Below are 26,714 nucleotides of genomic sequence, written 5' to 3'. Positions count from 1 at the left end.
TTATACTTTTCTTTATTTCTCTTTATAAATAATAAATTTACTGAACAATGAATGCTACTAATCACGAATTACAAGGGTTGGAAGGTTGATATTTAGCAACCCCTTCAATTATTTGAACATTTGAACCTGTAATAATAATTATAATATTAATTAATAAGAGTTGATTATTTTTCTCTTGAAAATTTATTATTTTGTTTGTTAACATAATATTAATAATTTATCATTGTATCGCGTAATTGCAAACATAACTAATGGCAAAGCCATTGTTCGATTGATAAATTTTTCAAACGGGGTAATGCATTACAATAATAGAATGCAGATTGATTATTACGAATCTCATGAAATTTATTAAATTTACTACATAGCTAAGTAAGAATCTTTCATTCTTTTCTTCGTTTTCTTCGTTCTATCTGAATTTCTCTTCATTACATTTGAATTTCTCTGTTATGGCTACTAACAAAAAATTAAATAAAATAAAATAACCGTTCTTAATCAATCAAAAAAATCGTCAGATCTTCCTGTTCAATCACAAGATCCACGAAAGTTTCCGCCTCGTCAGTAATTTCTAATCATAATTTAAATATACTTAAATTTTCACGCAGTTCTTTGTATAATTTTTTATAATCAAAGTTTTAGCTAGGATCAAAGATAATAACTAAAGAGATTAGTTCAAAAAGTATTGTTCCAAAAATCACTACAATCCAACATGCTGAATTAAGAAATTATTGAAGAGATGAAAATTCGAATAGATTTAAGTTGTTTCTTTTATGGATCTCGTGCGTGATGAATTTTCGCCTCATTAATTTCATGAGATTTGTGATAGCCAATCTCATAGTAACAAAGTCTTTTGAGGTATACTGTATGTAAATCTGACTGTAGATTTGGCACTAAGAAAGATAGTTTTATATTATTAAGAATAAGGAAAATATAGAAGATTATATTTTATTGAAGATAAGAACCACGCTATAGAAATGACTTCATTTGGTGATGGTGACCTTTTTTTGTACGGAAACAATTGTTATAATGAGAGTTATCGTTGTATGGCAAACCAATTAGCGAATATGACGGTATATTGGTTTTTTGGGAAACACACTTTTATTTATTACTTATGTGTAATAGCACACATACATTATCAAAATTCTTTTTTAAAAGGTATTTTTTTTAAGACAAAATTTTATTAATAGAATTAAAAGATGACCGGGATATGGATCGGAACACTACTGACCAGGGGCAAGTTAGTAAAACTCTTATTAAATAATAAATATAAAAAACATGTCGTTTTTATTAATTGTAAGCGTTTTTACATATATTCCAATTTTAATGAAGTTATAGATGTATAAAATAATTACTATTTATCTCATGTTTACTACAGTCTGATCTCGATGTAACGAACCCACGACTTACCGAACTTTTTTTAAAAGTTTCATAGTATGAACTTTATATAATGTATACCGAACTTTTATTGGTTTACCGGCGCTTATTATAAAAACCGAACTCAGTCACATGATTTGCCAATTTCGCCTGAAATTAATTAATTTCGGCCAGAATTAGAACCACTTAATTTTGCCTAAATTAATTGATGCCAAGACATTTAATTCTGGCCGAAATTGGGATATTAATCACGTGATTTTCTTTATATACCGAACTTTTCGGTATGATATATAAAAAAATTTTTCTTTACCGAACTCTACTATATACCAAACTTTTACCCCCAAACCGTGGGTTAGGTATATCGAGATTTGACTGTAATTGGTCGACAGTGATTTTTTTGATGATATATTCATGTCTGTAATTTCTCTGATGATATTTTTCATGCTCACGTGTTTTTATAGTTTATTCATACCTTTCCCCACTCTTTCCCATCACTGGCGTTAGTCTCCATGAGATAAAAGAGTTTGCGCCGTGAAATCATTGATATTCATGACTCCCCGTGAAATAACTATTACGTATAACAAGGTGAAAATTTTTTTGTACGACATTTATTTATTATGGAATATTTACAATCGGAACAAATCCATTCTTTATCTTTCTCATTGATATAATTAAATACTTTATCTTTCTGTTGATACCTTTCACAATTACATCTGATATCAGAAACGCTCTGAACTACAAATAAACATAGGTTATTATTATCTTATAATTACAATAAAATAAAAATTGAATATTCTTACGTATTACGTCATGGATAATATAGCAACAACCAGTACAAAACCAATTTTTAAGGAGTTATCATATCTAAACACTCTTTTCCTCATAGTTATCGCGGTAGCATCTAATTCCTTTGAAAAACACTGAACTAAAAATATAAATGTAAACTAACATTGAAATACTGATCTGGCAATGGTCAATTAATGCTATTTACCTTCTTTTCTTACATTATAAATTCGATACTTATTTAACAATTTCTTTAATTGCTGAATATCAAATTCATTTACGCTACTAGATCTGACTAAACTTCCACTGTAAAAAGTCCACTTCTTTGCTTGCTAAACTTTTTCTTGGTACACTTATAATATCCACAATTAAAGCAGTAATTTGAACGAATTATAGGCCGGCAATGACAATCATACATATTACAACACAAACACCATTCTGACTTTTGGATAACTACGGGTAAAATGTTAAAAGTAGTAAATTATAAGAGGAATTAAATTCTTGAAAAAAAAGTGCTATACCTTTTTCTTTTAAAATAATTTTGTCAATATAAGATTGCTCAAGTGTCAATTGACCTAAATAACATTTCTCGATTATCAATTGTAACAAATAATATCCAGCTATTTAAATTAATTCCTAGCATACCTTCGTCATGAATAATATTTTCAAGAATAAATCACTCGAAATAAACGGGAGAAAACACCCCGTTCACTTACTTTCTTCATAATCATCCATTTCGAAATATTGATCTAAATAAAAATCTTTCAAGAGTCAATGAAAGAGCCCTAGACAAAATCTAATACACATTATGGACATTGGACGGGAGAATTCACACCGTGTTTTTTCTAAACCAATATCTAATAAGCTATAAGGACATTGGACGGGAGAAATCACCCCGTTTGCTTTAAATTAAACTAAAACTAATGCTCAAAACGGGGTTTCGAAAGCTGAATAAGCGTCTTATAGAACAGGAGAATTCACCCTGTCTCATGCACTTACCGTTGTTATGATCATGAGATAACTGATTTTCATCTCTCGTTTCATTCACTTCAAAATTTGTAGGTCGAGTTTTTGATGAGATTACGTCTTTAACGCCATTTTCGTTATGTTGATCTCTTTTTTTTTTAAAAAAAAAAATAGTAACGCGTTTATTAATTAAAACAATCATTAAATTGATTAAGAAAATAATATAATTAACTAAGTTTGACCTAGTCTAAAAATTTAATCTATATAATCTAATTTAAAAAACATTTTTTTACCTATCGTAATTATTTTATCCTTTGTTACTATTTTATTGTTTTCCCTAAATTTTTTTCATAAATTTTTTCTTTTTCATCTGTTTTTTTTATTTTTTTTATTTTTATTTTTATTTATATCGTCTATTTCCTCATCCTTCTCCTTCCTTTTCCTTAAATCTCTCTTTTCCAAACCCCTTTCTTTCTTCTTCTTTCACCTTCTTCTTTTTCACAATAAATACTGTTTTTTAGAATTTCGATAAACTCAATTTCCGCGTCTATCAAGCTATCCAATAGTTCTATTCTTTCGTTAAATCTTGCATCTTTTATATCTTCTTCGTTATATAATTTAACACATTTATTTTTTTCAATAATGTTTCCCAAAGTCTCATATGGTTTAATACCCTAATCTTTTATTCTTTTTCTTATTAACCTACTAGAATCATTTTCCAAATATATTAAACATTCATTGTTATCCTTATTTCTCTTTATATTCCTTTCACAACCATGACATTTTATCAATATAGGCGATTCTTCCATATTTATTCCATCTTTATTTTTAATTATCAAATTTTTTCCTATCCGTTTAAACTTTTTACTTTGAGACTTCTTTTTATCCTCTCCAAAAATTGGAATACATTATTATCGTTCCATGTTATAATATTATTTCTCTCTACCTTCTCGTCTTCATCAAATAGTTACATTACTACATATGTATCGCCTTTCGTTATGTTGATCTAATATTATACTATAATGACTCGCAAAAATAGATTAGCGTATAATTTTGCGGTTTAATAACTTCATCAAAAATATCCGCGTAATAATTAGCCGGTTGAGAGTAAATGAGATAATTATAAAAAAATATTTCTAAGGATGCGATAATAAAAATATTTCAAATAATCCAAGCTCTATAAAATAGTTAATAACACATAACTTGAATAATTTTTCAACATTTCGATCAAAATTTAAAGAATAAATCACTAGTAATAAATGGGAGAAATCACCCCGTTCACTTACTTTCTTCATAACCATCCATTTTGTCTAAATTAAAAAATATATAATTTTAAAATTTAGTGGAAATTCTTATTATTCAAAATAAAGGAACATGTAATACCTTCGCCATTTTCTTAGTGTCAATCGAGATTTTGATCTAAATAAAAACCTTCAAGAGTCAGTGAAAGAGCCCTATAATTTCTATGGGAGAATTCACCCCATGTTAACTACTCCTCAAACCGGGCAGCGTAAGCTAAATAAGCGTCTTATAGAACAGAAGTATTTACCCTGTCGTAGGGATGGGAATCGATTATCGAATCTTTGTAGATTCGATTTTTTGTTCCTTAAAAGATAATCCATTTTAAGCTTTGATAATTAATTCCATAATCAGTAAATATATAAATTCTGAATTAAAATTGTAAAATCTATTAAGAAATTATATATCGTTACTAATACCCAACTGTAATTTACTATAACATCATTGCCGATCATTTCGTCATTTTTAAGTTTTTGAAGGCCATTATCGATCAATTTTTCTTTTTTGAAAATATTTTAAATCATGCACTTTAATTTTGGATGCGATGCTAATTTTTTTGCTTAATTTCAATTTTCTCTTCAACAAATGAGATTCGATTTTGATTCGATTATTGATTCCAACCCTACCCTGTCGCATGCACTTACCATGATCATGAGATAACTAATTATATCATTCACATGGTCAGAATTCGGTCAGACTAGTTATAAGAAGATAATAAGATAAATTTGAAAATTAATAAATAATACAAATGATACAACGAATTTTGTATATTTTGAAGAGAAGAAATAATGAAAGAGCTTGTCATTATAGACAGACGGGAGAATTCACCCGTGTGCTTTAAATTAAAGCGAAAACAGAATAGCACTTACCGTCGTTATGATAAGTTATTTCTTCAATAACAGCGTTATTTATGCAAGTCTTATCTAAGTTATTCAAAATTTCTTTATGAAATAGATTAGTTTACTTTCTTTTGTTGTAATTCAAAAGTCTATTTATATCCTTCATGTGCTTTGCAGCAGATCTTTTCTTCCTATGACGTTGATTATTTCTGATAGAGGCCATACAGAAATTAAAATTACGGTAAATAAAAAGAATTAAGATACGCTCATCTAATAAAGAGGTAAACATAAACAAAATGTTAAAAGCCAAAAGCGCGGCTGCAAATCACGTGATTCTGATGACTTCCAGAGTTCTAGTTCTAAGCTTCACGTGAACTGTCATAATATTAGCTGTTACCTCATTTCATTTCATTTAAAATTTTTTATAATTTACTTTAATGGTGAAAATAACATTGTATTTTCGACATGTCTAGTGAATATGGATTTAGTAACTGAAGTTGACGTTAAAATGGTTTGCAACATTATCCAAATACTAAGATTATTTTAATAATTGCAAGAAATGTTTCTAAACTTAAAATTAGATGAGGATGATCCAATCTTATCCGGAATTATTGATTCATATCATATAAAACGAATCACACAATAATTGACAAAAAAGTTATAAAGAAGGACTGGGAATTCACAAATTTCCAACAATCGCGTCTTAAAATGGATTAATAAAATAAGGAACAATGATGTTATGCTAAAGTGATCAATTAAATCATTAATCAGAGATTTATTACATGCTTGGAAAAATGACAACTACCAGACGAATCGACCTTTACTCATGATATACTAGCCCCTAGCCTATATTAAAGATTCGTTGCTCCAAATGGATCAAGCACAGAGCTTGTCGGCTAGGGATAGAGGTGTGTTGAAATAATTATGTAGATGCAATAGGAAATATTGAATAATGGACATTTCTTTGAACATTTTTTTGTTGAAGCATCTCATATCCCTTTCCATCCGAATCCTGAACAGCACGTAGTTCGGTAGTTGATGATAATTTTAAATTAGCGAAATTAGGAAAAGATTCATTAGATAGAAATAGGGGGAGTGTCACTCAGAATAATATAATTTTTCTATTTCACTGAATAATTGTGTATTTATTTAATGGATTATAAAATTATAAATTTTTTCCATTAGCTAGAAAAAATTTTTGATTTTTGCAATAATTCGATCCATTATTAACTACTAGAATCTCTTCGTGAATCATTGTGCCCAAATATTAATTGCTGTTTCAATTCATAACGGCAACAAGATTTTGCATCTGTAATGTAAATTACGTTCAATAGCGGCAACAATATATTTACAATGATACTTTATCTATATTTAAATATAGAATTTTTTAATTGCCCGCCGTCGGTGCTATCGCATGATTGATATAACACGTGATATTTACAATATAATTGCGATCGTTTACTGGCGGCGGTACTAAGATTTTATCTTAAATATATTAGTACAAGTGAAGTTGAAATTTTATCAGACAATTGCTAAATGAATTATATAACCGAAATATAATGTAAAAATAGCATAAAATAATAAAATGGATTTATTTCAAGTATTTCTTTAATACAGTATTTTGATTTTCAACATATTCACTATATAATTATAAGGTAATAATAATGAATTAAATGTTTTGATTAAAATAAACTAAAATATATATTTGGATAAATTTGCAGTTTACTATGAATAGGGATTTTGTTTTATATATTTAATCATCAACCATACAATCTAAGCAGTCAGAATTTTGAACTAAAATTTCAGTATGTAGGCGACTTGTATAATATGATTGTGGATGAGATTGTACAATAGAAGTATCGGGTTGTTCTTGTAATGAAGCTTCATTAGCTCTTATAAATTCATCTATATCAACCTTGAATTGGATTATATCACTACTATATAAAGGTTTCATATCATTACTATTTCCTTCATTTATTTCATAATATCTATTAACACATTTAAGCCATTGAGATATAATATGCTCAAGATCTCCTATAGTTGGCCTTTTAGAAGGGTCTGAATCCCAGCATTTTTTCATCAAATCTATATAACATTTTGGTGTATTTTTTATAACTTCAGGACGATCCCCTTCACAAATGTTTATAGTAAGTTGATAATCATATGCTTTATTATTAAACGGAGGAACACCTGATGTAAATTCCCACATTATCATTGAGAAACTATAGATATCACTTGCTGGAATATAAGGATCGTTCCTTAATATTTCAGGTGCCATATAAGGTAGAATTCCGTAATTTTCATCAGTTTTATCTTGTGATGAGTCATTAACAGGTCTACATAATCCTAAATCAATAATATACGTTTCATAATTATCTGACATCAAAATATTACTATCATGAAGATCACAATGAACAAGATTTGATTCATGTATTATCTTAAGTCCCAAAATAATATTTTTTAATAATTGTAGTTTATATTGCCATTTAAGTTTAACTATGCTAGATAAACATTTTCTTAAGCTTCCTTCTTTTGCATAACTCATTACTATTATATAATTTAAATTATTTGGCTCTTGAGTAATCCCAAAGAATTGAATAAATTTTGAAAATGATTTTTTCTGACAATTATAATTATACTTCCACTATATAAATAATTAGAATTATTAATTTTAATAATAAATAAAATAAATAAATAAAATAAATCCTACCTCACTTAAAAATTCATCAAAACTTGAAGAACCAATAGGAATTTTTAGAATAACTTCATAATCTGATTGTCTATTCCACTGTTGCATATTAAAATTCCAACTATCAATAGGTCCATCTAACCAAATAGCTTTATGGATTTCACCGAATCCACCTTTACTAAAATAATTAATATTTTCCAATCTATTATAAGGTATCCACTCCAAAACTTCATAACTATTTCTAGCATTTAGTTGTGCTTCTTGAATAAATTCATCAATAAGTTTATTTTTACTTGTCCAATTTGAAGAATCTTGTTGAAATTTTTTAGTATTACATTGTTGACACCAATGATAATCAATAAATGGTTGTTCACATTCTTTACATAACTCATTACTATTATGTAAATTTTCATCATTATTTTCTGCTGCCTTTTGAAACCAGTAAAAAGATTTTTCTATATTTTTTTCTACTCCTATACCATTTTCATAAAATAGGGCTAAACTGCTCATTGCATCTTTATTACCGTTTTCTGCTGCTTTTTGACACCAATAAAAGGCTTTTTCTAAATTCTCTTCTGTTCCTTTACCATTGTAATAAAGTGTGGCTAAATTGACCATTGCAAATTCATTACCATTTTCTGCTGCTTTTTGATACCAATAAAAAGCTTTATCAAAATTCCTTTCTATCCCATTACCATTGTAATAAAGTGTGGCTAGACTGGTCATTGACTCTTTATTACCATTTTCTGCTGCTTTTTGATACCAATAAAAGGCTTTTTCTAGATTATTTTCTGTTTCATTATTAATATAATAATATTTAGCTAAACCATCCATTGCAACTTCATTACCATTTTCTGCTGCTTTTTGATACCAATAAAAGGTTTTTTCTAAATTTTTTTCTGTTCCTTCTCCATTATTATAACATATGGCTAAATTATTCATTGCATCTTCATGACCATTTTCTGATGCTTTTTGAAACCAATAAAAGGCTTTTTCTAGATTCTTTTCTATTCCTTCACCATTATAATAACATACAGCTAAATTAAATTGTGCATTTTTATCACTATTTTCGGCAGCTTTTTGATACCAATAAAATGCTGCTTCTAAATTCTTTTCTGTTCCTTCACCATTTTCATAACATATGGCTAATTTATTCATTGCAATGTTATCTCCACTTTTTGCTGCTTTCTGACACCAATAAAAGACCTTTTTTAGATTCTTTTCTGTTCCTTCACCATTTATATAACATATGGCTAAATTATTCATTGCATCTTTATTATCATTTTCTGCTGCTTTTTGAAACCAATAAAATGCTTTTTCTAGATTCTTTTCTGTTCCTTCACCATTTTTATAGCATTTTGCTAAATTATTCATTGCATTTTTATCATCATTTTCTGCTGCTTTTTGATACCAATAAAAGGATTTTTCTAAATTCTTTTCTGTTCCCTCACCATTGTAATAACATATAGCTAAATTATGCATGGCAACTTCAATACCATTTTCTGCTGCTTTTTGATACCAATAAAAGGCTTTATCAAAATTCCTTTCCGTTCCTTCACCATTTTTATAACATATGGCTAAATTATCCATTGCATCTTTATTATCATTTTCTGCTGCTTTTTGAAACCAATAAAATGCTTTTTCTAGATTCTTTTCTGTTCCTTCACCATTTTTATAGCATTTTGCTAAATTATTCATTGCATTTTTATTATCATTTTCTGCTGCTTTTTGAGACCAATTAAAGGCTCTTTCTAAATTTTTTTTTGTTCCTTCACCATTGTAATAGCATATAGCTAAATTATGCATTGCAACTTCAATACCATTTTCTGCTGCTTTTTGAAACCAACAAAAGGCTGTCTCTGGATTCTTTTCTGTTCCTTCACCATTGTAATAGCATACAGCTAAATTATGCATTGCAACTTCAATACCATTTTCTACTGCTTTTTGATACCAATAAAAGGCTTTATCAAAATCCCTTTCTGTTCCTTCAGCATTTTTATAACATATGGCTAAATTATTCATTGCATCTTTATTATCATTTTCTGCTGCTTTTTGAAACCAATAAAATGCTTTTTCTAGATTCTTTTCTGTTCCTTCACCATTTTTATAGCATTTTGCTAAATTATTCATTGCATTTTTATTATCATTTTCTGCTGCTTTTTGATACCAATAAAATGCTTTTTCTAGATTTTTTTCTGTTCCTTCACCATTTTTATAGCAGTTAGCTAAATTATTCATTGCATTTTTATTATCATTTTCTGCTGCTTTTTGATACCAATAAAAGGCTCTTTCTAAATTTTTTTCTGTTCCTTCACCATTGTAATAACATATAGCTAAATTATGCATTGCAACTTCAATACCATTTTCTGCTGCTTTTTGATACCAATAAAAGGCTTTCTCTGGATTCTTTTCTGTTCCTTCACCATTGTAATAGCATCTTGCTAAATTATTCATTGCATTTTTATCATCATTTTCTGCTCCTTTTTGATACCAATAAAAGGCTTTGTCTAGATTCTTTAGTGTTCCTTCACCATTGTAATAACACATAGCTAAATTAAATTGTGCATCTTTATCACCATTTTCTACTGCTTCTTGATGCAAATTAAATGATTTTTTTAACGGACTAATATATTCACCCATATTAGTAGGAGTAACTATTTTTCAGACGGAATAGTTGCCAATTTAAAATTTTTTTGCCGTTTATTCTTTAATTAATCTGTCAAAGAAACCCAATCAGGTTAGACTTTAAAACAATTTAACAGCCCCTGGTTCATTATTGGAAAGGATCATCTGCACGTGATCGTTAGTTGTACTCGCTGTGTGATTCTGTTACGGACGTCATTGACCTACCGATTTAACTATATCACTACACAAAAGATACTATTAGAAACTGTCACATATATGAGTTCTGAATCATCCTATAAATCTTTAATGCACTGGTTGATTAAGAATAATTGAAAAAGTAGTGACATAATAAAGTCAAAGAAATTATAAAAATTATATAATATTTTAAAAGAAAGTAAAAAAAAATTGAATTAAAAGCATAAAGTATTAATGGTTAAGCAAAAATAATGAGAAAAAAAAACTCCGAAATAAAAAAGATTATGTCTAAAAATGACTTTTGTAAAGTGATATCTTGTAAGAAAAACTTTGTCTAATAAAAGCTGTATAATTCTATTAAAGGTCAAGACCTTTACCACACGTATATACTATTAGGTGTGGAGTGAAAATATTTGCACTTGGGTTGAGTTTCAAGCGTCGGTATAAAATACTAAAATTTTATTAATAGAATTAAAAGATGACCAGGCTTAAAAATGTATATTCTCATCACGTGACTTTTGATCCATAACATACGTTAAATTTCCCTATTAAATTCTTTATTCTTTACTACAATTTTAATCCAAATAATAATACATAAAGCAACCTCTCGAACTAACTTTATACAGCCAGTGGTTCTCGCCTCAAAATATGTTATAATTTCTAAAGTATTGTGTGATTCGTAAAATGGTTTAATAATGTGATTTCGACTACTTGCATAACAAGCAAATAATATTGACCCATCAGCCTTCAATGATGAAACTTAAATAATATGTTTAGAGCTATGTTCAAAGTTTAACTTTGAAACTTAATAGAAACATTTACTAATGTTTCCCTTTATTTTTGTAGAATTCAAATTTCCCCTATATGGAATTTTTCACTGGTGTAACCGAACCAAGTACTTTAATTAATATTTGGTTTACCGGGGTTAATATTTTTATCTGAATAGCCAGTAAATACTTAAAAATTAATAAACAATATTATATTATTGTGCTGCTAAAGATATTATTTTTTAATAGTCAATTATCTTAAAATAGATTTTATTTGAATTACATTCGAAGGTTATGGCTAATACTAATTAATTTTTATGGAGTTTGCTATATAGTAAAAAATAATTAACAGTAAAATGTGTGTAACCAAATATATAAATGTAAAGATGAAATAATTTCTTATATGCAAGTTTAAACGTAATAAAAAGACTTACTGCCTCTATTTATGAGTAAAAGTAAAGAAATCGTTCAGATAATTTAATCTGATCATTAAGAGTCGAGAATAATATATATAAGAACAAAAACCAATTATAACAAAATTGCGAAAGTGAGTAAAAATGTCTAACCTTAATAGTTTACTAATAATAAATAGTAAACACTACCAACTTCACAAGTAGCATCAGAGTATTGTTCAAATGATTTATAAGCGTAAAGTAAATTTTATTTTTATTTTTTATTTTTATTTTTAAGATATAGACACGACTGGAGTATAACGTTACATAAGAATAGTTATAAACTACTAATAGTCTACTAAATTCTAAGCTAATGATAAACCCAACCTCTCGGGAGGAGCCCGAAGAAGTCGTCCTGCCTGATTATTAACAAGAACAACCTAGACATAACCTAAGTCGTGAAGGGACTATCTAAAGAAAAAGTTGAACTGAAAAAATTAAAATTAAAATTACAATGAGAAGAAAAATTATATATATCTAACTCAAAACTACTAGGCTGCCGGATAGAAGATAACCATCCACCAGAATGTAAAAAATTGCAAGTACACAGGATCAACCACATTGGTAATGCAGAAGTAGTTGTCGGCGTAAAGTAAATCTTTAACATTTCATTTTAATTGTACTCGATATTATTAGTCACATGCCAGGTAGTGGCACAGCATTGTCAAATAGATCTCTGAAATCACGTAATCAGTACGCTTAATCTTAGTGAATTTTAACTTCAAGGGCAAATAAATAATAAGAAAATGGAGTAACAACGTGACCAATCCTCTGATTTTCAATTCTATGATAATTCTGCAATCATCAACGGAGATATCGATAAAGAATGGATCAATTACAACCTCTAGATTCAGCTACTGGGTTTAAACTTTCAAAGGATCAAATGAATAAAATTAAGAAATGTAATTTTCTTTATCCCATCGGTATTATGTATACACCGATGGATTTTTTGTAAATTATTCCGCCGGTATAAAAAAAGTATAAAATCCATCGGTGTATACGCCATACACAATGAGATAACAAGTATTTATCCAACTGCAGATATTCAGCAACGTAATTACCCTCAATTGTACCCTACAGGTGCCATTCCTTGTTCACAATGCAACATTCAATCTGACATTAACGAACACATCGGACTGTGTATTAAACACCGTGACGCTTGTAAAAATATAATAAGGCGTCATTAGACGATTCTTTTAGATATCATTAATGATTTCGCCAAAGGCTTAAAATACGGACTGAAGGATACTATACAGTCCTCACCATTTTTTGATATATCATTTGACACTTCATCCTTTTTACTTGTTAATACACCATTTAATTCCTGCTGACCTCACCATTATATTTTATAATTACCTGCCAAAAAAGAAAACTCGGTTTCAGGCCCTCTCTTTTATGAATCACATAATGACTAATATTAATTCACAAATATGGAACCAAACGTAGTAAATCATTTAAAGAATATGAACTATTGTTAATATTACGAAAAAGAAGAAAAAGTTGTATTATAAGAAACACTGTGCGCACGTTAAACGTGCAACAAATGGCTCGCCTTCTACTACTTCGCTGCGTCAGAGTAGGGAACATAGACACAACACACGTAACTTTACCCCTTTATCAATTCCATACGCCTGAGCGGGTGGATTTTATGATGCTACAGCACATACCCGTTGGACGTCAAGTAATTTTTTACATTCAGGATCTTGGGAATATCATAGAGATGAAATTTCGTTCGATAATATAGATTTATTTTCTTTTTATGATTATCATGTATTACTTAATTTTGTTAATATTAGTTAGTATTATTTTTATGTTCGTCCATTTATTTTCTTTCCTCGGCGTACGAGTCCCGATAGCGCTCTCGGAGCCCTCTCATTGCTTGTTCTATTTCAAGGCCAAGGTATCATCGTCTCCTTTTGGTCGCGATTTGGTTGTTAGTGTTAGAATTATTTTCAACTTTTTTTTAGCTGTCTGTATAATTTGTACTACAACTTTGTGTACTTAAATAAAAATAAAAATAAAACTTCAAGGGCAAATAATAATCGAGAAATACTTATTTTTTCTCTCAAATACAAAACAAAAAATTTGTCAATCTGTATTATTTTAGTCATAATATCTTGTAAAGTAGTTGTAAGTTTTTAATAAATTTTAACTGAAGATTATAGCTGGAATTATCTGATGATAAAGAAATGTATTATTTTATTTGAGTATTTTAAAACGTGACTATCTTCTTTATCTTCAAGTGTATTACTTTAATGGAAGAAAAATTGCCAGATTTTGTCAAAAATTCAGTCAGTCTTACGTGTATCTTGCTTGTTATGTCTCAGCCTTACACTAAGTAATTTTATTTTATTTATTAAGTTTTTACGCTTGGTCGTGGCTCTACACTTTACAGAAAAAATGGATCAGTTCTAACGAAGCAATAATCCTCGAATTGCAGGCATCACTGGGGAAATTGCGCCGAAATGATGCCTTATCATGCATTATCTGGAAATCAGTAATCTCGGAGAAAACGTGTTGTTTTATACTCCCGGACAATCTTGGTGGAAAACATGATGACAATCGCTCCATGAATAAAGGGTCAGTTGATTATGAGAACGATAAACATCTTTCGGTTTTGAGATTCTCAACAAAGATATTGAAAATCTTACATCTAACATTGAAATTGTTAAACAATATGGCTTTAATCACATTATCATCATCGGGTGCGACCACATGGAGTTCTTGTTATGGCTGTGTATTCGATTGGGTTGGTATGAGTGGTTTATTATGGCCACTTTGGGATTATTCCAAGGTGGCGGAATTCTGAGATTAACTGGTTAGGATGGGTCATGGAGTCTAATGGGACTATTGTTGAAATTGAAGCTGGTATATGCGATTTTTTTTAACCCGAAATATGTTTATAATCTCATTATTTCTCTCTACTTCCTAAACGGATCTCTCTTAAATTCTTATAACCATTTTCTTTCCTTCCAGATTTACCGGAAAAACAACGTAATGACTTCCTAATTTCAGTGAAAGGTAAGAAAACGTCGTTGATGTGATTTCTTTGAATTAGAGATGTTTTTACCTTAAATTTTTTATAACTGTTTTCCTTTCTTTCAGAATCACAAAAAAAACATCATAATACTTTCCAAATTGCAACAAGAAAAAAACAGGAAAAAAAATAAAAGGCGTCGTTAATGTGATTTCTTTGATATGCTAAGATATTACTTTGCTTATTTGCTTCAGTTGTACAATATTATATGTAGTATATTATTTTTCATTATCATATACAGTATATTCTTTTCATATATTCTTTCATTATATGTAGTATATTCTTTTTATAGTTTAACTGTTAATGTAATTTGTTATTAGCTTATTTGCTTTACTAAAATCATGCACATACTGTATTTCTTATCAGTAAATCATTGCTTATTATACTAGTGGGATTTTTTCAAAAATCAAACGCTCTCCGGAAGAAAGGAAGGTATATGATCAACGGATGTTATACATCCAACGAATCAAAACGTTTACTGCAACATTTATTTTCAAATTTAGGTGCGGACGATATCAAATATGTAGCGACCCAACATGATACGTAGTTTGTTATGTGAATTTTAGGTAGTACATATTAGTATAGTCTACCTTTTATAGTAGTATATTTGTAGTTTAATCGTAGAATCAAAAATATTAAAGGGAAAGCTTCCCCGGGTATTTTGCAAATTGCAAATTGATCACTACTATTATATCTATATCACTCCGCTATAAATCAAATTTTTATTAATGAATAGAATCTGTTTAAAAATTATGTATAATATATAAGTAAAATTAAATTTTTTTTAAATAATAAATCAATAAAAAATGAACTATCTTATTTTTTTTCAGGGAGATACTATGAATGGGTACTACTTCTCCTGGGGGACGAAAAGGTATATCTATATACAGCTACAAGGGAAGGAGGAGTAAAGAGGGAGGTCTTTTGTCCAAACTTAATGTGAACTTACATTTTATTTTATGTTCTTTATCATTTAATAAATAAAGTATTGCGTTTACCCTAAAAAGAAAAAAAAATTCCTAACCCATTGGATTTTCTGTCCTGGTTGCGTTCAGATAAGTACCTACAATTAAAAAAAAAATGAAGAAGCGTTAGTAAAAGTCTTACTAACATTCTCTAACTTCCGATTTCCATCCATTCTGAAGTCAAATGCCAAAATCAATCTCACATCTCAATGAATTAATATTTGTAGGTGAAGATTTTCTTTAATGTTATGAACACTTTTCTAAACAAAGATTACATTATAATAATATCACCCTCATCAGATCTATTATTTGATCCTCATGATTTTTTTCGTCAAAGTCAAAAAAAGAAAATATTATGTAAATAATATCCTGTTCATTTAAAGATAGTAATTAAAAATATTTTCTTTCGTATTATGATACTTGCATTATGATACTCATACTTGCGATCATTTAATCCGGTTCAAAACATGTCATAAATTCATATTATGAACGATAATATAAATTATTATTTTGCATAAGAAAAAAACATTAAATATTGGTTTCAATGTATTAATCTCTCGCTATTCTTTGTGTATTAAGAGTTATACGACCATATTAATTAAATCAACAACCAAGAATTTCCAAAAAAAATTCCCTTTTGCACGCATATTTATCTTGTATATAATACAGTCAACTTAGGCCAAATTTGTAATGCTGTCCAGAATCATAATTTCTTCTTTTTTTTTTGTTGTCATTTCTTTTTTAACGAAAAAATTACTAGTAATTCTGGCCAGCACTATAAATTCGGCCTGGACTACTATATAGTCACATGAGCGTTCGTTATAGAAAGTATAAAGTTATTATAAAATAAATATGGCTGGTTAAGTTCGGTTCGGATGCGTTATATAGTGTTTTATTATAAGAGTTCTAAAAGTTCGTTATATCCAGTGAAATTATTTATAAAAATCGGTTCTGGAAATTATGGTTCGGTATAACGAGGTTTCGGTACAAACAGGTTCGTTATAACCAGAGTCGACTGTATTTATAAATAAAATTCATTTCATTAAAATACAAAAAACTATTAAATATATAATAAAGAAGAATTCCATTTTTTCAAAAAAAAAAATATTACTTTGTGATTTAGTAAATTATCCAACAAAATAACACTCGAATAAATTTTGATTGAGTAAAATATAATCTTAGAAAGAATGACATGGCCACTTTCGAACGTATAGGATGCTTTTCTGGGATTACTCGTATCTAAAGTAGCTCATCAATTTTAATATATGTTTACAGATGCAATTTCTACTCCTGTATTATATATTAGAGTTGTGTGCTATTGATAATGGGTTAGGCTCATTAAATTTTTTGCCTGGTAGATCTCGATTTGCCTGTAGGTCTCATGGTTTAGTTAATAGAATTTGTATTATGTCAGATGGCTGGCATAACCGAAACAGAATAGTAGAAAAAATTATATTATTCAAAAAAATCATTTGTTTTCGTGTGGGAAATTATTTTTACAATACAGTAACACAAATTTTTATATTATGAAAATGTTACATCATTTTTTTACATAATTTATTTATTTTACATAATAAAATACGATTGTATGATAGATAATCTTACATCCTTTCATTTGCTTTGGATTATAAATATCTAACATATCTATAAAAAAAAAAACTCTTTTATCATTATGGCTATAATTTTTTATAAGGAGATAATAAATAATTATAAAAAATTATATGAATCCAAGGAAGGATACGATGTAAAAATTTATGCTGGTGAAAAACCAAATGTAAAAGAATTCCATGTTCATTCACTCATATTAAAATCCCAATCTAAAATTTTCCAAACTCTTCTTACCAAAGATATTCAGAAAAAGGATGGTTATTATATTTTAAATTTAAATAATAATTCACCTAAATTTGTTGAAATAATTTTAAGGTATTCTTTTCTTTTTTTTTTTAATCTAATTTTATTAAATAGCTTTAAATGATGAACTAATATTATATTTTCTTTTTATAAAGTTGTATGTACAGTGGAAGTTTTGATTTAACAAAATTACAATCTTGTGAAGAAATAATAAATCTCTTATTATTATCAAATGAGCTCGGATTTCAATATTTAGTTAAATGCATTCAAGAAACTTTGATTGAAAATTATGATTTTATTATTAAAAATGCTATTGAGATTATTGTATTAACTTATCAAAAACATTATTTAGATAATTTATGGAATTTCTGTCTTAAAAAAATTTGTGATAATCCTGATCACTTATTTAAATCAACTAAATTTCTTACCTTTAATCCGTCTATTTTAGCAATAATTTTAAAACGAGACGATTTTTGTATTGATAATGAAATCATTGTTTGGGAAAATTTATTAAAGTGGGCATGTGGTCAGAATCCTGTTATTCAACAAGATATTAATAAATGGAAAAAAAGTGAATTTACGGCGATGAAGAGAAGATTAAGCAAGTTTATTCCATCGATTAGATTTTATCATATACCTCCAGAAGATTTTCTTCTAAAAGTATATCCTTTTAAAGAAATATTACCAAATGATTTAATCAATAACATATTTACATATCATATGGCACCAAGTAAAAGACAATGTATTAATTTACAGCCTCAACGAAAACAACCAGCCATAATTACGCCTCAATATTTTAATATTTTTTCTAGTTGGATTGACAAGAAAAATAATTCTTATTATAATGGAAGAAATATTCCATATAAATTCAATTTACTTTATAGTGCTGGTAGAGATGGTAATACAGGTGCAGCGTTTCATGAAAAATGTGATGATAAAGGTCCTACTATAGTTGTAGCAAAAATTGCAAATTCAGAACAAATAATTGGAGGTTATAATCCATTGGATTGGAAACCAAAGAATTCAAATCATAGTAATTATAATAAGTCTACAAAAGATAGTTTTATATTTTCATTTATGGACAGAAATGAATTTCAAACCGCAAAAGTAAGTTATCCTATTGAAGGGAATCATAAATATTCTATTTGTTGTGTACCAGATCATGGGCCAAGATTTGGTGTCGGTCTTGATTTAGTATGTCATGATAATGGTAATTGGGCAAGTAATTCATATACTTATTCTAAAATTGATATTCCACCAATGTTTACCGTAAATGATTACGAAGTATATCGAGTTAATAGGTCAGAATATTATTATTAATACAACAATTCATATCAAATAAAAAAAAATCTTAATGATTATTTCTTCTTCATCTTCTCGACAATCATGTCATTACTTCAATTTAATTGATTCATTAAATCCAAATCTTGAATTATTTTAAACTAATTTTTTCTACTTTTGCTTTGCAGCAGATGTTGCAGGTATGGACCGATTCAAACCTAAATCTTCATTGTTTGTTGATATATATAGGATAGTGCAATTATTTTCATTTCTGATTGTTAAGGTAAACCCAATCCAAACATTACCTTTGAGTTTGCATCTTAAAAGACATTTGTGCAAATAATTCATACACTTATCCTAAAGTCGACATGCCACAAAGATTTGTCAAGTTATTAAAATAACGCGTGAGTGACTGCATTACGTACTTATATATAATATTTGTTTCTTTATATGAATAAATTTGAATAAATTTAATATTGTGCGATTCGTCTTGCATACTGCCGTATATAAAATACTATTTTTGTGTTATTGCCAATTCTTAATACAAATACAGGCAATATTGTGACCGAGTGTAATCCTGGAGGGAACAGTGAAATAAGATTTAAATTATTCGTCCACGGGTAAACAGACTTTTATGCCTTGGATAGATCTCACTGTTCCGATTAAAAGTTAAAGAAATGATTCTCGTTCTGTACACAAGTTGCTTGGTAAGAAATAAGAATAAACTCTTACATAATATATATTTCTTAGTCACGAACTCACGATATAGACTCATTGTAACGTTTTTTACGTATCAAAACGGTAAAGTTGATTAATTTGTTTTTAATTTAGAAAACGGATAAAAGAAATCACGACGATCGAGTCTATTCACCTTTTCTATTTCATAATGGTCTAGAGTCATATATCAACATTTTCTACTTCGAAACTTCGAATAACAAAAATAGGTACAGTACATAGTCAAGAACGTATACGCGTAGTACGAAAATTATACGGAGCCAATATATTGTATATATTCATCTCATTCCTTGTTTTATTTTTCAGAATATGAAATAATTGCGATGGTTATCAGAGACCATTAACAGACTTGGATTATTCTTGTAAATAATCTCCATTATCACGACGAACAAAATATCTGAATTTTAAAAACCTACTTTAAGTTGATCTCATATAAATTTTTGTATTTTCGGGTGAATACTCCTATGTTTTTAACATGTACTGTATATATAGTATTCGGTGAGGCATGGGTGTGTAATAACTGTTAATACGTAATTGTTATAATGAATCAGGAGTGAGTATAGTGTACAATATTAATAGGTGCAATAACCATCTGAATAATGAGACTCTAAATTTCGTTAGTAAATAGATAAAAAAAATCATGTGAAAAAATTTCATTGGTTAGAACCGTAAGCATTTTTTATTTTTTCTTACACTATATATCGCACAATATAAACATGTTATATAATCATAATGGTATAAACATCCAAAAGAATTAAGTAGTTTCTTCCTGCAGAGCTTACTCTTTGAAATCACCTTCTTGACCTCCCTTCCCAGCGGTATTAAGCAACCCTATATACTCTCCACAACTGGTAAGGACTAGAATGTTTTTGCTTAGCTTTAACTACCCATCCATTATTATTTGTTTCAACTGCTGTTGCACACTCAGTTTGGTTTTCTCTGGAACAAATGAAACAAGGTTCTTCTGTACTAGGTTCAAATAGCCAAGGACTTCCACTATCTGTAATATTGAGTTGTTTGGAATCACCATTGTATTGGACGAATCCACCATTAATGTATTTGATAAAATTTCCTTTAGGTAAAGGTTGAATTATCCATCTAGCAGGATTAACACCCCCTGGGTATAAAACAACGCCATCATTTACATCCCAATAAAGATCACGACCGAGTAATTGAATTATTGATTGACCGGGTATTATATGATGTTGACTTAAAACAACAGCAGTAAGGGTGGTTAAAAGGAGCAAAAATAAGTTAAATTTCATTTTGAATTTCTATCGGTTTTTACTTTTTGAAGAAGTTTTTTTATTTTTCAAATAGTGTGGAGTTTAGGCATATTTATACATGAATATAAAGGCTAATGCTTAGCGAAGGTTTAAGCCTGATGCTTAGATGAAGTTGCTCAAAAAGAATTCTCTCGCCTAAAAGGATTATTGATACTTAGGCTACGGAATTAAATCGTGACACGTTATTTGCGTTGTCAGTAGCAAGCTTTGAATGATGAAGCTTCGAATAGATGATCACCAAGCATCTGATATTTTTTGCTATACGCTGCTCGTGGAGCTACGCCATCTTGACATGTCACATGGCATTACGTTATCAGTTATATAATGGCTTAGCAGGCTTTGAAATGTTTAGAAATCTCTAAACTTTTGCTATGTGCTGTTCATCTATGTTTTCTTGAAAAATAATGGCGGTATCAAACTGGTAAAAGAATCAAGCCTCCATGGTGGTAAAATGTCATATGTGTTCGATTATAATATTGCCACTGAAATATTTCAAGCATTGGCTATATTAACGATGCCAACTTCAAATACTCACACCAAGTTCTTGAAAAGACCCATCTTTATCAATCATTCGGACCTGTGACTGATATAACTACACCTCCATTCAATAATAGATACAGTACTTGTTAAAATTTTTTATATTGAACCATAATTACAAAAATTACAATGGATGAATGAAATTTTTTTTTTGATAATGTTTCTTTAATTAATTTCGATACATCAACTAAATGTTTATACTTGAAATGCAACACATGATCTATAAATGAATCTACCGTGTATAATGATGCTTTATTGTTTTTTTTTTTGGTTACTATTATAAATTTTTACTTTAATCAATTAATTATTAGCGATAATTTTTAAATATATTACTGAAATGCATTTAAAATTATAGTATTATTGGTCCGAAGTGTAATGAAAGACTATATATTCATACGCTAACGTAAAATAACATAATTTCAAGTTATTAATTTAGAGTGGCACAGTTTATACTTCGCTTTCAACTATAATTGAAATCAGCCCCAAAATCTTAATGGCTTACCTAGCTAATAACTGGTCATTTAACCGGTTAAACTTAATTTTGGCTGGACATCTTTGATCATAACAAATTAAAAGGATTTTTTTTTAAGTAAAATTTTTATAAGCATTTACTTAATTCTGACCGAAATACTAAAACTTAACAGATTAAACAAATCTTTAACCGGTTAATTGGTTAACAGCCTTAACTAGCTATAACCTTGAATTAACAATTAATGACTTTCAGATGATGTAATCGTAAAAAAAATATGTATTGATTCAAAATTTGAAAGTACGTGTTATCGAAAAAAAAAAAATTCGTAATCATGCATTTGCCTTTGCTATTGTTTCATCAGGTAATATACAGTTTTTTACTAAATTTACATTAATATTAATTATCAAATTATAAATATTTTTATAAATATAATGTAGAAGCGTTGGTTTTAAAACGAAAAGGTTAATATCTTTGAATGAATATTGTGTAACATTATTTTTTTTTTCTGGTGCGTGAAAAATAAACGTAGATATATATAATAAACATAATAGTAAAAAAAAGTTTTTATTGTCCGAAGCGGAGTTGAGAAATTTTACATTCTATGCAAAATCATGCCTGTCCTACACGTGATTTATATACACGTGCCATATATAACACTGCAATTATTAACTGTTAAGGCATTATAAGCTTAATACTTTTATACTATTAGCTTATTAATTTCGATACTATTAGTTGCTTAAAATTAGACTTTATTAAACTTTAGTTTAACCTTCATAAGATGTATATAATAAATTTAGTTGTTTTTAAATTATTTCTTCATGTAATTTAAGATTCATTAATAATAAACGGAAAAATATAATAAATGAAAGAAATATACTGTAACTTATAACTAGTGTAATTTATTTTCGTTATTAAAATCTTAAAATAATAAATTAAAATATAAAATAGATAGCCAGCCTGTATTTATTCATCCTGAAACAGTTAGAAAACGCAAAATTAGAACTCATAATCAATGTGAAAGACGTTGTGCTCGTGATGTTTATAAATCGTTGCAAAATATAACACCAATAAGATTTTACTTTGGAAAAACGTGCAGCGTGACGGACGTTTAACGGTCACCGTTACCTAGTTATAAACATGACACTGACAGGTTGTTACGAGCGTCTTGTAACGTTTAAATTAGATTTAAATACATTAAATTTTTGCAATAAATACTATAATTCTTTTTAAATGAAACTCGAGTTGTACTGTTTGCCATCATTAAAACTTGATCCTAATTATTTTTATTATTCTCTTATAATTATTATATATTTCTCTTATCATACTTTCATACGCCTCATCATTCACCATTAATATGGAAATCTGAAAATTTATTATTGTTTCGGCTCAATATCATGGTAAGTAAATATAGTTAATCAGTTGGACCAATTCATTTAAACTACTAAATCCAGTAATACATGTATCAATAATATTATATATATAATTCAACGAAAGAAGTTATCCAATTGATGAGAATCAACAATATTCTATATGAATTATCGGCCAACATTTGGTGAGATATTAATGTGAAGTATTTCAAGTTATTAAAAAGTAAATAATTTAATATAGTACATGTATCGTCTTTATACATATGATACCGTTAAATACATATAAACCGCGATACTGTCTTAACGTTAAAATTATTTTAATTATTTTAAGAATTATGATTAAGTTATACTCGAATCCGACACATACTTATTGGTTTTGCGCAGAAATATTTAATGAATCAATTCTCTTGTCGACTGCTTATACCTACAAAATTATTGTACAGTATACAACTATGCATTTAACGACCAATGCTAATTTCTTTTTAGATTTAAATCTTTATTATAAAAATATTTTAAAAAAAAATATATTTATCAAAACAGTAATTCATTTAAGTATAAAGAACTATATACTTTAAATATACAAAAAAAAATACTCGGATCAAAATTTAAGTATTTTGAAGACTACGTTTCTTTACAATTCTATATACTTCATATTCGTCAATTGTAAAACTATTATTTGGCAGGCTAACGCTGGAATAAGTGCTTCCATTACTAGTACTCCAGGTAGTATTTCCTTGTGCGCGCAAATCATGCCCACTACCAAAAGTTGGTCCATAATTACTATGATAATATATTGCATTATTAGAATTATTGCAACGTCCTACTTTAGCAGAATTAAGGTCACTGATATTTGTTATATTAAATATGAAACTATCATTCGAACTTGCATATGCTTCCGTTTGATACCAATTTAATGGATTATAGCCACCAATAATTTGGTTTTGATTATTACTGACTCTTGAAAAAGAAATTGTAGCTCCTTTATCGTCACATAATTGATGAAACTTTGCAGAACCAAATCCATCTCTAGTGCCACGAAGTAGTAGTTCGAACCTATATGGCATGGTTTTTTTAGTATAATCTTCATTTGTTTTATCGATCCACTTAGCAAAGCGCATAAATACATTATTATCAATTAAAATGGATTTATGTTTGCGACCTCTAGAAGGTTTAAAATTTAGCATCGGTGTAGAATCCGGAACCATATGATATCGAAGGACATCATGGATCAAATCTTTAGGCAATAGATCTTTATAAGGATATACTTTTAAATAAAAATCTTCTCTAGAAATGTCATAGAATCTAATTAATGGAATAAATTCTTTTGTAGTATTTTTAAAATTTGCTATGTCTTCTGATGATAATTTAAAATTATCATCATCAAACTTTAAGTTATGAACGAAGAGCCATCTAATAATAGAATCCCATATGTCTATTTCTTCCATATTAAGATCATCTCTTTGAAGTACCATGATAATAATTTCTTTTTCCAATGATGAAAAATTTTTAGACGAAAAAAGAATCATTGGTTCTTCGCTAATAATTTCTAGGCAATAATCCTTTAGACGCTCAAATGGTTCGTGTTGGTAAATAACTTTAAGTGTACTAACAGGATCCTTATACGTAGATTCTTCGTTATTAATTAAATCATCTTGAATTTGGTCAATCAATTTATCCAATCCTAATTCATCGGACGCAAATAGACATTGCAAAATCATTTCTTTACTATGTTGACTTAAATCCGCAATTCCTGTGTATAAATATCTGGAATATTTAAAAAATTTTAACATTATTAATAAAAGACTATATTTTTAAATAAATAAAAAATATTGTACTTACTTGAGAATTAATTTGAATACTTCAACAGAGATATTTGGTTTTTTAAAAATAAAGTTACCATTATCATCCTTTTCCTCCCAATTTTCAGATAACGCTCTCTTAAAATATGGACATCTAGTACGAAGCACAAATGAATGAGCTCGGAGTTCTTTGGGTTCTTCTCCGGCTTTGATAATTACATCATAATTCTCTTCATTTTCAAGTGCCCTTTCAAAGTCTTTAATAACCTCTAACACATGAGATGATGACATGAATAATAATATGATTATAAATATTGATTTATCTAAATAAGATATATTCAGAATAAAAAAAAGTTGTGAAAATGAAATATTTACGAAGGTGGGAATATATCCGTGCTTATTAATAAAATAGACTAGTTTTGTAGGTTATTTCCATAAAAGTGGTCATTCACCAAACCTTATCAATCTATTAGATTCTTGTGACACGGTGAAGCGTACAAAATAACTTTTTTAATTATTTCAAAACGGTATGCTTCATTTACTTCATTTTTTTAGTTCTCAAATAACAAAAATAATTGAAAATGCGGGATTTTAATGACCTATATTTTTTCCAATATTAGTAGTAGTATTAATTCCTATTAGTCACCGCAGTATTCCTTATTACATAATGTGACTTCATTTATTTATTCTCCGAACGACCGAACCAATTTAGTTGTGGCCACCGAAAATCAGGTGAGAATGATCATTTCAGCAATTCGCCAAAAAATTGAATTTATCAATAAACTAAGAATGTTTCAGTTACAAGAATATTAAAAATAATTATAAATAGAATTTCTATTATTTCCATGATAGGGGTGCAGCCGTGCAGGCTTTACTCATTAAGTTAATGAAAGGTTGTAACTCGTGACGTAGCTCGCCGCTTTTTTTTTTTAAAAGAAAATATTCGCCGGTAAACAATAAAAACAATAACGACCAAAAGTAACAAAAACCTGTTTGCCATGGTAAAGAAACACGTAACACTCATAAAGTATAATAGTAATTAACTATATGACATAACAAATATTGAATTGTACTAAGATTAGGTATACAAGTGAAATATTGTTAACTTTTTCCTTATAGGACCTGTACAGTACATGTTTATTATAGTTGCGTATAAAACACTAACTAGATTCATTTAATATTACTCATGATTTATGATTAACTAATAAAGTAATATCTGATAAAAAAGAGATTAAGATAACAGATAATGCAAAGCATCTAGATGAGCGACAACTTGAGTTTCAACAAAGAAAACAATATAAAAAAAAATTATATGTTGAACTTTAGAGATCGTCATGAATGGCGCAGTAATAATCGTAGAAAAGTTTAAAATATATGAGCTTAGAAAAAGTAATTACT

General features: G+C 28.3%; 3 protein-coding genes across 4 annotated transcripts; all 3 read right to left on the bottom strand.

Moving 5' to 3' along the window:
* Positions 1-7,011: 7,011 nt before the first annotated feature.
* On the bottom strand, positions 7,012-10,587 carry OCT59_022175 (uncharacterized protein; the record flags this gene model as incomplete). Its single annotated transcript, XM_066144654.1, has 3 exons — positions 7,012-7,246; positions 7,622-7,902; positions 7,969-10,587. 3 exons carry the CDS (start codon positions 10,585-10,587, stop codon positions 7,012-7,014), a joined length of 3,135 nt encoding a protein of 1,044 aa, XP_066006095.1.
* Positions 10,588-20,306: 9,719 nt separating this feature from the next.
* On the bottom strand, positions 20,307-21,166 carry OCT59_022174 (uncharacterized protein). 2 transcript variants are annotated; one of them, XM_066144653.1, is made up of 2 exons: positions 20,729-21,166; positions 20,307-20,663 (listed from the first exon to the last, which is right to left on the bottom strand). In XM_066144653.1, the coding sequence occupies exons 1-2, from the start codon at positions 21,118-21,120 to the stop codon at positions 20,516-20,518; spliced, it is 540 nt and encodes a 179-aa protein (XP_066006094.1). In that variant the 5' UTR covers positions 21,121-21,166; the 3' UTR covers positions 20,307-20,515. The 2 variants fall into 2 exon arrangements, with proteins under 2 accessions (XP_066006094.1, XP_025185621.2); XM_025314224.2 differs by having other exon boundaries at positions 20,307-21,166.
* A 3,743-nt stretch (positions 21,167-24,909) lies between these two features.
* Positions 24,910-25,607, bottom strand: OCT59_022173 (uncharacterized protein; the record flags this gene model as incomplete). The annotated part of the gene is made up of 3 exons (XM_066144652.1): positions 24,910-24,927; positions 25,128-25,281; positions 25,357-25,607. 3 exons carry the CDS (start codon positions 25,605-25,607, stop codon positions 24,910-24,912), a joined length of 423 nt encoding a protein of 140 aa, XP_066006093.1.
* Positions 25,608-26,714: the final 1,107 nt, after the last annotated feature.

This window comes from Rhizophagus irregularis, chromosome 31 (assembly GCF_026210795.1).
Source record: "Rhizophagus irregularis chromosome 31, complete sequence".
Taxonomy (NCBI): Eukaryota; Fungi; Glomeromycota; class Glomeromycetes; order Glomerales; family Glomeraceae; genus Rhizophagus; species Rhizophagus irregularis.
Note: the sequence above shows the minus strand (reverse complement) of the source record. Positions and strands in the feature narration are given on the sequence as shown.

Bases quoted from the DNA above. Each gene is read 5' to 3' on its own strand.
- OCT59_022174 (XM_066144653.1), bottom strand. From the start codon at position 21,120: ATGAAATTTAACTTATTTTTGCTCCTTTTAACCACCCTTACTGCTGTT. The intron at 20,664-20,728 runs GCAAAAACATTC...ACCGCTGGGAAG, and splicing joins GGATGGGTAGTTAAAGCTAA to GGAGGTCAAGAAGGTGATTT.